Genomic DNA, 16,474 nt, shown 5'->3' on the forward strand with positions numbered 1-16,474 from the left:
AACATATGACAGGAGGCTATCTAAAAAAAAGCAGGTGGCTGGTTTTTTCAATCACAGTTTACTTAGTCGTTAGGTCCGTTACTATCAAATCTTGGTGGGTAATTGATGGATTAATTTTGTTGGGTTAATTCACATATCAAATGCCTCCTTTCGTTTATTAAACGGGTTCTCCGCACTCAATGATAATATTAAAATCAGCGATACTTTACCAGCAATAGTGTTAAACCATTCATTCACTACCAGTAGTAGTCAATAATTTAATTCAGTGGATCTTGTTATTATTTTTCATCATTCCACCTTTTAATGTTAAGTAAGACAAAAACGTAACCGGGGTATATAAATAAATAGTTAGCACGGGTCTATGCAACACGAGGGCGTGTACACCAGGGTGACATCAAGCTTTCTTTTAGTGGACAATTCGCACTTGGAAAAATAAAAAAAATCTCCATAGTTACCTTCTTTAAACAAGATCTGCGCATTCATTGATGTTTTTCAATTAACCAACTTGTCTAATTTATACATTGAATTTAGATTTTTAGTTTTCGTGACTGTACTTCTAACATCAGAGAAAAACAAAAGACTTAAAATGATATTACAACAATAGCTAGAGCATGCAAATTGCAATGTGACGGGATGATACATCAAAGTGACTATTAAACTTATTTGTCGTGAAGCCATGTAGGACAACCGTTGACTGAAAAGACAGGTAAACAAAAGAAACGTATTTCTCCTTATTCAGTTAATCAATGGTAAATTCTACTTCTCATAAAAGGATACATTTTTATTTCACAACTACTCAATTTTCACAAACTATGTTTGAAAGAGACATATCAATTAATATAAATCTGATAAAGGGAAAAGGAGATATCAGGAGGCTGACTTTTTTCACCACGGGTTACTTAGCCGTTAGGCCCTTTACTATCAAAATCTTGGCAGGTAATTGATGGATTAATTTCGCTGGGTTAATTGGCAGATCAAAAATCAAGGGACTGTCTATTGTCCATCCGGATGAAATTCAATTGGCCTTCATCCATATTTTTCATCCAATTACAGGATGACAACTTTCCACTGTCCCTTGTCATATGTCTGTCCTCGTAAGCAGACTAACGGGTCCACACATGCACGTTTTCAACCCGGAGCGAATAGACAGGCAGCCCCTTGTCCTCTGTTTGTCCTTTTCAGTAGACTAACGGGTCCACACATGCACTTTTCCAACCCGGAGCGAACAGACAGACAGCCCCTTGTCCTCTGTTTGCCCTTTTCAGTAGACTAACGGGTCCACACATGCACTTTTCCAACCTACAAAAAATACATTGACAAGAAAGAGGTAAAATTACAATGATATTACCATCAAGAAAACTGAGTGTAAAACCCACTAAAATAGACACTAATTTCTACCATGCCCCACTAAGAATTAGAGTGTAAGATGGCAATTGAAAAATGACACTGTAAAGAACCACTAAAATGACATTGTAAATCCACTAAAAAGACTGGTACTTTAAAAAATCCAACAATAATCCAGAAAGAAATGATAAAGTCAATTACAAACAAAGACACAGTAAAAACATGAACTCTATTAAGCATGCCAGCAAAACATGAATTTGGAAATGGGACCACACTCCCAACTTTACCAAAAGTCAGTCAAAAAAGCAGCTAAAAAAGAGGAGGACAAAGCCCCCAAGCTAACAGCCACAAACACATGGGGATCGCCTTGCTGGTCAAGGAAAGAGGTGGGCAAAACGCTAATAAAAAATCAAAATCCCTTGAGAATTACACTGTAACGCCAAGAGAGTTACAGTGTAAATCTTGTGAGAAATTACACTGTAAAAAATCAAAATCCCTTGAGAATTACACTATAAACAGTGTAAAAATACTTTGAGAATTACACTATAAATCTTTTGATAATTACACTGTAAAAAGTCCACAACGAGAATTACACTGTAAAAGAAAAGATATTTACAGTGTAAATCTTGTGAGAAATTACACTGTAAAAAAATCAAAATCCCTTGAAAATTACACTGTAAAACAAAAGATAATTACACTGTAAATCTTTTGATAATTACACTGTAAAAAGTCCACAACGAGAATTACACTGTAAACGAAAAGATAATTACAGTGTAAAAATACTTTAAGAATTACACTGTAACTCTTTTGATAATTACAATGTAAAAAGTCCACAACTGACTAATGAGTGCAAAAATCCTTTGAGAATTACACTGTAAAACAAAAGATACTACAACAACAACAACAACAAAGCCTTTAGTCCCAAACAAGTTGGGGTAGGCTAGAGGTGAAATCCATAAGATCTCGCAACCAACTCATGGCTCTGGCACATGGATAGCAAGCTTCCACGCACCCCTGTCCATAGCTAGCTCTTTGTCGATACTCCAATCCTTCAGGTCTCTCTTAACGGACTCCTCCCATGTCAAAATCGGTCGACCCCGCCCTCTCTTGACATTCTCCGCACGCTTTAGCCGTCCGCTATACACTGGAGCTTCTGGAGGCCTGCGCTGAATATGCCCAAACCATCTCAAACGATGTTGGACAAGCTTCTCCTCAATTGGTGCTACCCCAACTCTATCTCGTATATCATCATTCCGGACTCGATCCTTCCTCGTGTGGCCACTGTAAAACAAAAGATACTACAGTGTAAAAATACTTTGAGAATTACACTATAAAATCTTTTGATAATCACACTGTAAAACTTTGAGAGAACTCACTAAGGAATTAGAGTGCAAAATCTTTTGTGAATTACCAGTGAGATACAGTGGGGAAACTATCCGTGTAGTAAAGAAAAATTACCAGCTCATTACGGATATCTCTGTGGTATGATGAGTTCTCTCCATAAGCCGAATCGAGAAACACAAAAGCTCTATCTTTGATACAGACGACAAATGAGAACCAATGCTCATCGTGACCAATAGGGAAGTACAACTGAAATTAAGAATCAAATCAGTAAAACAACATCTAGAAATGCAGGAAATAAACAAATAAAAATGAGAAGAGAATGAACATGGACTTACAAAGTCTGATCTCCACAAAACAAACGCGCTGCAAGCACCCTCAAAAGCATTTCGGACAATATTTGGATTACGGGTCAATGGATTGTTGTTATTCAGAATGCACTCCTACAGCAAACAAAAAATAAAAAGTAGAACAGTAAAAAAAAGGGAAACATGAAAGGGACATAACTTCATAATCCAAAGAAATTAAAGAAAATGTTCAAGCTAGCATACCCCAATATAACTGAAGAAGAAATGTTTCTTTGATTTTGAAGGATGACACTTGTTGAAAAGGAATCGACAAAAACACAGAATGAGGAAGTTATCTAGATGACCACCTGGGCATAGGGATGAAAGAGAGCGATACGAGCAGAACGCTCTATCATATCTAATAGCTTCATATCTACACAAAAAGGAAGAAAATGAAAGATAAATCAGTGACAAAAAAATTAAAAAACATGGAGTACACAATCAGCAACAAAATCGAAAGAAAAGCATGAAAGGTACAAGGAGAAGAAAAGAAGAACATACTTGCACCAAACTTTGTCGCTGCCAATGCGATTCATTGCAAAATAATGCTTCCTTTCTTGCAAAGTAACAGGAAAACGATTCAACTGCTGAACATAAGGATCTGAGTTGAACCTAGCAGCTCCGACAATCCTACGAGGAACGTGCTGGGTCGTCGCTGTTGAACAATTAGAAAATTTGGAAATAGCGAGCTCATTGCGCTTTTGAGCAGCATTTAATTCAGCAACACCTTCAGGATCAGAGATGATAAGGACTTCAGGACTGTTTGAAACACCCTGTGAAAAAAATAGGGATTGTCAAGAAAATAAATAAGAAGTCCCATAACCTAGGAAATATGAAATAGAAAATAGTGATATTACAGAAATCCACTAAGAACTACATTGTAATTACACTGACAAGATAGGAAAATTACAATGAAAAACTACTACGAATTAAACCGTAAAAATCAAATGATAAAAAAGATAGCAACGGAAATACAATAAAATAAAAATAAGAATGAGTGAAAAAGCACAAAGAAAAAACGCACTGGTCTAACGGAAGAAGATGATGCTAAATTGTTCAGCCGGTTATAAGCTTCATTCGTCTTCTTTGCGAAATTAACACAACGGTCAGAAAATGTGGAGGTGCCAACTACTTGAACTTCATCAAGACCGACCAGCTAGAGAAGAAAACAAAATGAGGAACAATCACAAATAATCCGGAGAAAAGGAAGTTAAGAATCGAAAATAAAGAACACATGAAATTACATCATCTCCTCTGTTAAAGAACTCATTTAATGCTTCTGGAGAGCTGAGATCAACATGATTTGATTGGGATGCCTGAACTGACTTTGAAATGTTGGAATGAGGAATCGTCACCAGTTAAACACAGTCCTGATATAGAACAAAAACTAATAAGCAAATGGGGAGAAATAACTAAGATAAATAGATATATAAAGGAACTGGAAAAAGAAAGTAAACTAAAAAGCTGAGAAAATAACCTGTTCAAAAGGAGACACATGAGAGTTAAGAAGCCTTTCAGACACATATTGCGAACACTGAACTTGGTCGACCTGCAAGCAGAAACAAAAAAAATGGAACCAATCAAATACACTAGAAACAATTCATTTCTCTCCATTAAAAAAGACATACCATGGCAGAGATGCACTAGAAACAAACCCCACACATAAATGACAAAAAAAGAGAATCCAACCTCATCTATAAAATGCCGGGATAGCCTCACTGGAACAATAGGTGAAAGGTTGTTTCTAGTTGGGTGAAATTCAAAGTCAACATTAGCTGAACCGATATTCTGATCCGCCTTGGTAACAGGACGAGCATCCTTTGATTCGCAATCAAAATTGAAGCTAGCCATGGAAGGTCTTCTGTCATATATGACATCAACATTAGGCTTGTGCCTTTTCAAAGGGCTACCTGGATTCAACCACAAAGAAAAAATAAACCTCATGAGAAACATAAAAAATAAACTGATCATACAGATGTTTAGTACATACACATTGTCAGATGCATATAATGGATCATGCAAATAAGAAAAAAGAACACACGAACTAAATCAAAAGAACACGAGGGCATGCGATTAATTACAACAACTGAGCTGGAAAGGGACCAAATGAGGAATTAAAAAGAATACAATTACAATAAAAAATCATCACTGGATTACACAAAATAAAATGAAAATAAATTACACTTTATCCAGCAACTAACTATACAACACCCTGCAAAAAAATTAAACAAGGATTAGCATCAAAGCATGACAAAACAAACCTATGAAAACAAATAGAATGATCTAAATGCAGTCAGTAGTTGCAACATAATTCCTATATGATATACAGTGTAAAAATCAATGATAAGATAAGCAAAAAACAGTACAATGACACTAAGAATTACATAGTAAAACACACTAAGAATTACAGTGTGAATACACTGAGAAATACACTGTAAATCCACTAAAGATACATTGTAAAAAGCACAAATAATTATAGTGTAAATATACTGATGAGATACAGTGCAAAAATACACATTAGTTTTTCATGGTGGTGGTTATGATTACTAGTAGTAGCATGGCAGTGGCAGTGGTAGTGCTAATTCATTCAGCCAATCATCACCAATCCCAAATCCAAAAGGACATACAGTGTAAACCGCCTAAGAAAATACACTGCAAAATCTATTAGGAATAAAAGTGTAAAATCAATGACAATTACACTGTAAGTCCATAGCGAATTACACTGTAAATGCACTAGAAATTACATTGTAAAAACAAATGGGAAATATCCAGTGACAAAGAACAGAACCACAACAAATTCAGAAACACAACAAAATCTACCGACTCATTCCTATAGTCCTGTATCCACAATGTAGGTGGATGTGTGTGAACTGTATTGTAAAATACAACCACGCAACCAAGTGGATGTCAGCCTAAGGGGAAACCTGCATGCACAACCTAGGGATAGATCACCATCGCATATTAGTACAAGTAAAACAAACCAATCTAATCAAACAACCACCCGAATACATAACAACACCGCAGTTACAGATCAATGAAAACTAACAGTTAAACCCCCTCATGAAGCACCACTCTAGTCATCTCGCCCTGCCCATGGACATGGACGAGCGGCCTACGAACGAGAAACTGGAACTACCTCCCCCTACCACAATGCACTCCGCCGCCGAAATCCGCCATGGCAAACGAGATTCAAACCCAGAAAAACGGCGGAACCTCAGAATCCGGATCTGACTATACGAATGCTGCGGGGAAAATACACATAGATCTGACTATGAATCTGCGGAACAAGAGAAATCGAGAGAAATTACCGAATCAGACGAACAAAAAATCGGAGGGAGGGGGGAAATTGGGGCCAGGGTTGGTGCGGGGGGCGACGGGAGGTCGAGCGGGGCGCGGAGGCAGCAGGGGAGTGGGATAGAGAGCGCAGGCGAGTCACCAACAACAAACTGCGTCGATCGCCGAGAGGGAGATCCAAATCGCCATGGCTATCTCTCCCAACCTCTCTTCCAGGGGATGCGTGTGTGAAGTGGCAAAGTGGAAACGACGAGGCTGTGGAGGGAGGAAGCGACAGAAGCGGGATAGCGAGCAGAGCGTAACGGGTCGGATTGAAAAATTCAGCGGGCCCGATAAAGAAAGGTCAGCGCCCGAAAGAGGACAGGAGAAAAGGAAAAACACGAATCACGACGCGACAGAACGTACGGCTCAGAAAAGGGATAAAGACGAATAATTTTCATCCGAATGAAAATTAGCAATTCCGAAAATCAAATCCCTCCTCAAAAAGATGGCCGCATTGAAGCGCGACCAAACCCAAAAGCCAAAACCCCGCCTCAAAAACCACCCAAAGCCATGGCCACCCGACCCAAGACCAGCAGAGCTCCACCACCACCACCCGCCGCGGCAGCGAGCAGAGCAGCAGCAGCAGCAGAACCCACCTCTCACCTCTCACTCCTCCCCCTCCCCCATCGACTGCGATGATGGAGATTCCACCACGCGCGCCCGCATAACCCAGCCGCCCACTCTTTTCATCCCCCTCCCTCCTCCCCCCTCTGTTCTCCGAGCGAGCTTGAATCTTGGGGAGGGAAACGATGGCCAAGGCGGAGAAGCTGGTGGTGGAGGTGGTGGCGGCGCACAACCTGATGCCCAAGGACGGGCAGGGCTCCTCGTCGGCCTACGTGGAGGTGGAGTTCGAGCACCAGAAGCGCCGCACCCGGCCGCGCCCCCGGGAGCTCAACCCCCTCTGGAACGAGCGCCTCGTCTTCCCCGTCGCCGACCCCGACGACCTCCCCTACCGCGCCATCGACGTCGGCGTCTACAACGACCGCGCCGCCGCCGCCTCCGGGAATAGCCCCCACGGCCGCAACTTCCTCGGCAAGGTCCGCGTCCCGGCCGCCGGCGTGCCCGCGCCAGGGGAGCCGGTTGTGCCGCAGCTCTTCACGCTCGAGAAGCGGAGCTTGTTCTCGCATATCCGCGGTGAGATCACGCTCAAGATTTACCGCGCCGGCGCCGGGGCCGGCGAGATGGTCGCCAAGGGCAAGCAGGAGAAGCCCGCCAAGGCGGTGGTGACTGGCCCCGAGGTCGTCGCCGCGCCGCCTGTGAATGGCGGCAAGAAGCACCAGCAGCAGCAGCAGCACCGGCACCAGCGCCAGCAGCCGGTTGTGGCCGCGCGGCCGCATCAGCCGGCGCAGCAGCCGCAGCAGCCCATGGACGTCATGCCGCAGCCCCAGCCGGCGGCCATGAAGCCGGTCATGCTCGCCGACCACTACCCCGTCCCGGCCATGTTCCCCGGCGGGCCCGCGGACTTCTCCCTCAAGGAGACGCGGCCACACCTCGGCGGCGGCCTGACGGCCGACAAGGCGAACGCCACCTACGACCTGGTCGAGCAGATGCAGTACCTGTACGTGCGCGTGGTGCGCGCGCGCGGCGTGGCCACGCCCGGCGAGGCCGTCGCGGAGGTCAAGCTCGGGAACTACCGCGGCGTCACGCCGCCGGCCGCCGCGCACCAGTGGGACCAGGTCTTCGCCTTCTCCAAGGAGACCATCCAGTCCTCCTTCGTCGAGGTGTTCGTGCGCGCCCGCGGCAGCGACGACCAGGTCGGCCGCATCTGCTTCGACCTCTCCGAGGTGCCCCGCCGCGCGCCGCCCGACAGCACGCTGGCGCCGCAGTGGTACGCCATGGAGGACCGCAAGGGCGAGCGCGGCAGCGTGGAGGTGATGGTCGCCGTGTGGTACGGCACCCAGGCCGACGAGGCCTTCGCCGAGGCGTGGCACTCCAAGGCCGCCGGCGTCCAGGGCCACGGCCCCCTGGGATCCATCAAGTCCAAGGTCTACGTCGCCCCCAAGCTCTGGTACCTCCGCGTGTCCGTCATCGAGGCGCAGGACCTGCTTCCCATGGACAAGGGGCCCATGGCGATGGGCCGGTACCCGGAGCTCTTCGTGCGCGCGCAGATCGGGAGCCAGATGCTGCGCACACGTGCGTCACCGATCATGGCGAACCGGGGGCCGACGAGCCCGTTCTGGAACGAAGACCTCATGTTTGTGGTTGCCGAGCCATTCGAGGAGTTCTTGGTGGTGTCTCTGGAGGATCATGTGTCGCCGGGCAGGGACGACATCCTCGGCCGCCTCGTCGTCCCGGTGACTGCCATTGAGAGGCGCTGGGATGAGAAGCTTGTTGTCTCCAGGTGGTTCGGGCTGGACCGCGGCAACGGCGGCGGCAATGTCGCCGCCAACAATCCGAACAACAGGTTCGGGAGCCGGGTGCATCTCCGGCTAAGCCTCGACGGCGGCTACCATGTTCTGGATGAGGCAACGGCGTACAGCAGTGACCTCCGGCCGACGGCGAAGCAGCTGTGGTACCCGCACGTCGGGGTGCTCGAGCTCGGCGTTCTCGGTGCCACCGGACTGATACCGATGAAGGGCCGGGCCGATGGCAGGGGCGCGACGGCGGACTCGTACTGCGTCGCGAAGTATGGGCAGAAGTGGATCCGCACGCGCACCGTCGTCGACTCGGTGTGCCCCCGCTGGAACGAGCAGTACACCTGGGAGGTGTTCGACCCCTGCACCGTCATCACCGTCGGCGTGTTCGACAACTGCCATGTCGACAAGCCGGCGGCGTCAGGGAACAACAACACCACGGTGGCTGTCCGTGACAACTGCATCGGCAAGGTCCGCATCAGGCTCTCGACATTGGAGACCGACAGGGTGTACACTCATGCCTACCCTCTGCTCATGCTGCATCCCTCCGGCGTTAAGAAGATGGGGGAGCTCCACCTGGCCGTGCGCTTCTGCTCTAGCAATGCCGGCAACATGTACCATGCCTACGCCCGCCCGATGCTCCCCAAGATGCACTACGTGGAGCCGCTGCTGGTGCGGCAGGTCGAGAGCCTGCGGTTCCAGGCCACGAGCGTCGTCGCCGCCCGGCTCGGCCGCACCGAGCCGCCGCTCGGCAAGGAGGTCGTGGAGTACATGTTGGACCACCGCTCGCACCTGTGGAGCATGCGGCGCAGCAAGGCCAACTTCTTCCGCCTCGTCTCCGTGCTCTCCGGCGTGATGGCGGTCGGGCGGTGGTTCGAGCTGGTGCGCTCCTGGCACTACCCGGTGCACTCGTGCGTCGCCGTGTTCACGTTCCTGGTGTTCGTCCTGATGCCGGAGCTGATCCTGCCGACGGCGTTCCTGGTGATGGCCTTCACCGGGCTGTGGCGGTACCGCGTGCGGCCGAGGCACCCGCCGCACATGGACATGCGGCTGTCCCACGCGGACGCGGCCACCGGCGACGAGCTGGACGAGGAGTTCGACACGTTCCCGTCGAGCCGCGGCGACGTGGTGCGCTTCAGGTACGACCGGCTCCGCAGCGTGGCCGGGAGGGTGCAGACGGTGGTGGGCGACATCGCGACGCAGGGCGAGCGGATGCAGGCGGTGCTCAGCTGGCGCGACCCGAGGGCGACGATGCTCTTCTCCGTCGCCTGCGTGGCTGCCGCGGTCATCGCCTACGCCGTGCCGATGAAGCTGCTGGTCGGGCTGTGGGGCCTCTACGCCATGCGCCCGCCGAGGTTCCGCAGCCGGATGCCGTCCCCGCTCATGAACTTCTTCCGGAGGCTGCCGTCCAAGGCCGATATCCTGCTATGATCTCAATCTCTGCAGCTGCAAAATTGGTGACTCTAACCTTGCGACCGATTCAGTTAGTGGTTTGGTTATTTTGGAGGGGAGTGGATGATGCTTGGAAGGAATGTAGTGGCAAGAAACAAACTTGTATGCCTTCTGTAGGTGGTGCCTGGTATGCTAGTTGCTTAGCTTAATTGCTGTTAGTGTTAGTTAGTGTATCCTGCTGGTTTGTGTGGTGGTAGCAACAGCAGAAGTAGAAGAAGAAGACTTGTGGTAAGCCCAGTGACGGTGCTGTTCTTCTAGTCCCAGTTTCAGACTTTCAGCTGTGCAAGGACTAAGTTCAGTAGTTGGCAGTTTAATCTATTATGTGATGATGAAAGAAGGGTTAATTAAGTTCAGTACATTGCTGTTAATCTGTGTCATGATGATGATGTGTTGATGAAACGGCCAGGTTTAATCTACAATTGAAAAACTGGTGTTATGAAATGTATGGTGTTCATTTTATTCCATTATAGCAGTAGCAGAGTAGCAGACTTGTTGCAGTCATTGTTTCACTTGTGCAAAGGCTGAGTTCAGTCAATGGCAGATAATCTATGTCATGATGATTAGTTGATGAACCAACCAGGTTTAATCCATGATGAGCCGCAGATGTCTGGATGAAGTAATAGTAAATGTTTGGTCTGTACTTCTAAGACCGGGAATGATGCCTCTCACGTGCATGTGTGTTGTTGCTTTTGTTCACTGGTGAGAATAAAAATCTTGTCTTTGGAGTTGAGGCACGTGGCGCCTCTCTTTGTCTCAGTTTGTCTCCACAGTATGTTCCCACGTGATTGGAGGCTTAAACTAATGGTACAGGGAATTCTTGCTTACGGTCTGAAGTTTGAACATGCAAGTGTTATGTCTTCTTTCTGTTAACTGTCCATGATCTACAGAGAAATGATATCCACTACTTGCCTGGTTACTGAAAGCTGTTCTTGTCTAGTGCCAGTGGTTACTGAATACAGATTCTAGAAAAAAATGCCGTCTTGTATGAACTCAGAACATGCAAAGAGGTCCAATTGTCTTGTGTTAGTGGTTACTGCAAGAACTAACTAATCCGTGTCATCTGTTGAAGCAATCAGAGCAAAGAAAAGTGGCATCTTTATGATCCTGAAAATTCAGAATGTTGCAGCTCATGAGAACTTGGCTAAACTACTGGCGTCCATATTTGCCTTTCTAAATTCAAAAGTAAAACTACAATTAAAAGCTAAAGCTCTATGTTTGGTTTCAGTGATGATTGCTCCATAAGATCCTCTGCTACCTTCCTCAATGTCCTTGATCACCTGTTTTGAATCCAAAGCTAAGATGAAATTGTGCAGCATCACATCTTGGGCTAAAGATAAACCCTCGCGGCATGCTACCGCATCTAGCGTCGCCATGTCCGTGATTCCATTGATGACCAATGCTGAGCTCCCCATAAAGTTACCTGCTGCATCTCTACATACTATTGCGGCATCGCCTCGATCATGATTGCGTGAAAAAGCAGCATCAACATGAATCTTTGCAAAACCCTGGGGTTGAGCCTTGGGTCTAGCATTGCGGTTTCTTGGAGTTGCTGGTGTCTTGACATTCTTTCATGGCAGAAGATCGATGTCCGCAATAAATCAAGATATAAAATGGTGGGTGGCTGATGGACTCTCATAGATTTGCTCGTGAATGGCCTTCCTTAGAGCACATGGTAACCACCAATCTGATGAATGCATCATGCGATAATGTTTCAATCATGGTAAACAGCCACTGTCGAGCACTTGGTTCTGTAGTCTTGGTTTGAAGGTTGCGTTTGGGCTTATTGGGCAGTGATATAGGCCCATATTTGGTTTGTATATACCGTAAGTAAGTTGCAATTCATGCATGCATGCCCCTGTCGTTTTCATAAACAATATGGTATTATGAAACTGTTTTAGAATCCAGTAAAGCCGTAGCTTTTGAAACACTTCAAACTAAGTAAGTTGGAATTCATGTATGCATGGCTCTATCAAGATCATCATGGAACCAAGCCAATTAGTCTTGATCTATAGACTCCATCAAGGGCTTTTCCAATTGCTTCATCACTGAGCCCAAAACGCATGTGTTCAATGCATGTTGTCATTCATGTTTGAGGAAGTGGATGGGGGTGAGGAGGTGCTCCAATATAGGAAGAAATAGTCTATAAGAGAGGATAAAGAGGTAGGCGATACTACTACCAAGCTACAAGCCTATGGGCTGTAGTCAAGTGATGGGCACACATGGTGACCCCCGCCAAGCCAAGAAGATGCTATCAATACATTATGCTATGCAATTAAGCAATCTTAGCTCTTTCCATCAGTTGCTCTTCTTACCATACCAATACAATGACCTGCAAAAAATCAAGCTCATAAGCATAAACCAAAACAAGAAATTTATAGGAAAATATTATGAAGAATTTAGGACAACATCATAATTTGCCAAATTTGAATATTCAACCTTTCTATACGGGACGAGAATTGGGGAGACCCAAATAAAAGTATGTTCAGAATCGTGTAAATAACTTGTTCTAGATGCCAATAAATATACATTCAATTTGAGTGGCCCAAAGTATATCACATATATTGTACAAAGGTAAAACAATGAATATCAGCCTACAAGGATAAGCTCGAGGTGATCAGAATGAGTATGGCGCGTCAACTTACACTAAACCATTGGTCAAACACATCGACTGCGCTCCTCCAATGGACATCCTTCAAGTAGTACATTCATCTTTGTTAACAAAATTTCTATGTTTAATTCCATTTTATGTGTTTCTTCTAAACTAGGAGGATCTCTTGCATACACAAAATCAAACCAAACGCATGACAAGCATGCCAAAAATCAAGTTGTACATCTGCAGAAATAGAATCATCTGTATTTTTTTTTTGTTCACCACTGATTACTATAAGCGATGTCAATAATAAGTATAAAGGATGCACACCGTGTAAACTTATTTCTGAACACAACATGCAAAAACATTTGCCAACCCTCCAATTTATATTTAGAAGTTTCTATAAACATGTTTATCAAACAATACACTAGAAACGTTTATTGAGATATTAGTTAGATCACAGAGATCTCTGCCATGATATCTAATACTAATACTAAAATATATGTGAACACACACACACACACACACACAAACATATATGCATACATTATATAGTATGTGCAATTGTAAAAAAATATTCAAAGAGAACTTTGCAACACACAGTTTAAATTTAGCATAATGGAAAAGTTTAGTAATGTACACCACAAATGTATAACAAATAACAACATAAGAAATATTTAGAAATTAACATAATCATATAGTTAATTATATCCATTAATAATGGAAAATATACTAATTAAGAATTATGTATGAGTTTTTTTAAATATAACAGCTTAGTATAAAATTAGAGCACATGCCTTACGCTACGCTTGGCTGCTCAGTATTTTTGAGTTTTAGGAGAATACCATGCTTTTTTTAGAAACCTCGGTTTTAAATACTTTGACGTGTTTGGCTTCGACAATTACTGCAGTTTTATAAACCATAGTATATCTAAAACCATGGTTTTTTTGTTGTATAGGAAAACTAGCTTTTCACAGGTCCACCGCCTTGCTCGCACTACGGTGTGGAGGTTCTGGTACATGGCGGGCGCCGTGTGCAGTTCACCCAGCGACACCAGTGTTGGAAATATGCCCTAGAGGCAATAATAAAATGGTTATTATTATATTTCCTCGTTCATGATAATTGTCTTTTATTCATGCTATAATTGTGTTATCCGGAAATCGTAATACATGTGTGAATACATAGACCACAACATGTCTCTAATGATCCTCTAGTTGACTAGCTCGTTTATCAATAAATGGTCACGGTTTCCTGGCCATGGACATTGGATGTCATTGATAACGGGATCACATCATTGGGAGAATGATGTGATGGACAAGACCCAATCCTAAGCATAGCACAAGATCGTGTCGTTCGTTTGCTAGAGCTTTTTCAATGTCAAGTATCATTTCCTTAGACCATGAGATCGTGTAACTCCCGGATGCCGTAGGAGTGCTTTGGGTGTACCAAACGTCACAACGTAACTGGGTGGCTATAAAGGTATACTACAGGTATCTCCGAAAGTATCTTTTGGGTTGACATGGATCGAGACTGGGATTTGTCACTCCGTATGACGGAGAGGTATCTCTGGGCCCACTCGGTAATGCATCATCATAATGAGCTCAAAGTGACTAAGTGGTTGGTCACGGGATCATGCATTACGGTATGAGTAAAGTGACTTGCCGGTAACGAGATTGAACGAGGTATTGGCATACCGACGATCGAATCTCGGGCAAGTAACATACCGATTGACAAAGGGAATTGTATACGAGATTACTTGAATCCTTGACATCGTGGTTCATCCGATGAGATCATCGAGGAGCATGTGGGATCCAACATGGGTATCCAGATCCTGCTGTTGGTTATTGTCCGGAGAGTCGTCTCGGTCATGTCTGCATGTCTCCCGAACCCATAGGGTCTACACACTTAAGGTTCGGTGATGCTAGGGTTGTAGAGATACTAGTATGCGGTCACCCAAAAGTTGTTCGGAGTCCTAGATGAGATCCCAGACGTCACGAGGAGTTCCGGAATGGTCCGGAGGTGAAGAATTGTATAGAGGAAGTCCAGTTTCGGCCATCGGGAATGTTTCGTGGGTCACCGGTATTGTACCGGGACCACTGGAAGGGTCCTGAGGGTCCACAGGGTGGGGCCACCTATCCCGGAGGGCCCCGTGGGCTGAAGTGGTAAGGGGAACCAGCCCCTGGTGGGATGGTGCGTCCCCCTTGGGCCCCCTTTACGCCTAGGGTTGGAAACCCTAGGGGTGGGGGCGCCCCACTTGGCTTGGGGGGCAAGCCTCCCCCCTTGCCCCCCCTTGAGATCCAATCTTTAGGGGGCCGGCACCCCCCTGGCCCCTATATAAAGAGGGGGGAGGGAGGTCAGCCGCACCCAAGTCTCTGGTGCCTCCCTCTCCCTCTGCAACACCTCTCCCTCTCGTAGAGCTTGGCGAAGCCCTGCCGAGATCGCCGCTGCTTCCACCACCACGCCGTCGTGCTGCTGGATCTCCATAAACCTCTCCCTCCCCTTGCTGGATCAAGAAGGAGGAGACGTCTTCCCCAACCATACGTGTGTTGAACACGGAGGTGCCGTCCGTTCTGCACTAGGATCATCGGTGATTTGGATCACGACGAGTACGACTCCCTCAACCCCGTTCTCTTGAATGCTTCCGCGCGATCTACAAGGGCATGTAGATGCACTCCTCTATATCGTTGCTAGATGACTCCATCGATTGATCTTGGTGAAGCGTAGAATTTTTTTATTTTCTGCAACATTCCCCAACAGTGGCATCATGAGCTAGGTCTATGCGTAGTTTCTATGCACGAGTAGAACACAAACTTGTTGTGGGCGTAGATGTTGTCAATTTTCTTGCCACTACAAGTCTTATCTTACTTCGGCGGCATCGTGGGATGAAGCGGCCCGGACCGACCTTACACGTACGCTTACGTGAGACAGGTTCCACCGACTGACATGCACTAGTTGCATAAGGTGGCTAGCGGGTGTCTGTCTCTCCCACTTTAGTTGGAGCGGATTCGATGAAAAGGGTCCTTATGAAGGGTAAATAGAAATTGGCATATCACGTTGCGGTTTTACGTAGGTAAGAAAGGTTCTTGCTAGAAACCTATAGAAGCCACGTAAAAACATGCAACAACAATTAGAGGACATCTAACTTGTTTTTGCAGCATATGCCTTGTGATGTGATATGGCCAAAAGGATGTGATGAATGATATATGTGATGTATGAGATTGATCATGTTCTTGTAATAGGAATCACGACTTGCATGTCGATGAGTATGACAACCGGCAGGAGCCATAGGAGTTGTCTTTATTTTTTGTATGACCTGCGTGTCATTGAATAACGCCATGTAAATTACTTTACTTTATTGCTAAACACGTTAGCCATAGAAGTAGAAGTAATCGTTGGCGTGACAACTTCATGAAGACACGATGATGGAGATCATGATGATGGAGATCATGGTGTCATGCCGGTGACGAAGATGATCATGACGCCCCGGAGATGGAGATCAAAGGAGCAATATGATATTGGCCATATCATGTCACTATTTGATTGCATGTGATGTTTATCATGTTTTGCTTCTTTTTGCTTAGTACGACGGTAGTAAATAAGATGATACCTTATAATAATTTCAAGAAAGTGTTCCCCCTAACTGTGCGCCATTGTGAAAGTTCGTTGTTTCGAAGCACCACGTGATGATCGGGTGTGATAGATTCTAACGT

At 45.7% G+C, this 16,474-nt stretch overlaps 1 protein-coding gene across 1 annotated transcript; it reads left to right on the forward strand.

The window, feature by feature from the left end:
- The first annotated feature begins 6,854 nt into the window (after positions 1-6,854).
- On the forward strand, positions 6,855-10,542 carry LOC123139720 (FT-interacting protein 3-like). Its single transcript, XM_044559449.1, has one exon. The coding sequence runs from the start codon at positions 7,118-7,120 to the stop codon at positions 10,151-10,153; it is 3,036 nt and encodes a 1,011-aa protein (XP_044415384.1). The 5' UTR covers positions 6,855-7,117; the 3' UTR covers positions 10,154-10,542.
- The last annotated feature ends 5,932 nt before the right edge of the window (positions 10,543-16,474 follow it).

This window comes from Triticum aestivum, chromosome 6B (assembly GCF_018294505.1).
Source record: "Triticum aestivum cultivar Chinese Spring chromosome 6B, IWGSC CS RefSeq v2.1, whole genome shotgun sequence".
NCBI lineage: Eukaryota > Viridiplantae > Streptophyta > Magnoliopsida > Poales > Poaceae > Triticum > Triticum aestivum.

Bases quoted from the DNA above. Each gene is read 5' to 3' on its own strand.
- LOC123139720 (XM_044559449.1), top strand. From the start codon at position 7,118: ATGGCCAAGGCGGAGAAGCTGGTGGTGGAGGTGGTGGCGGCGCACAAC.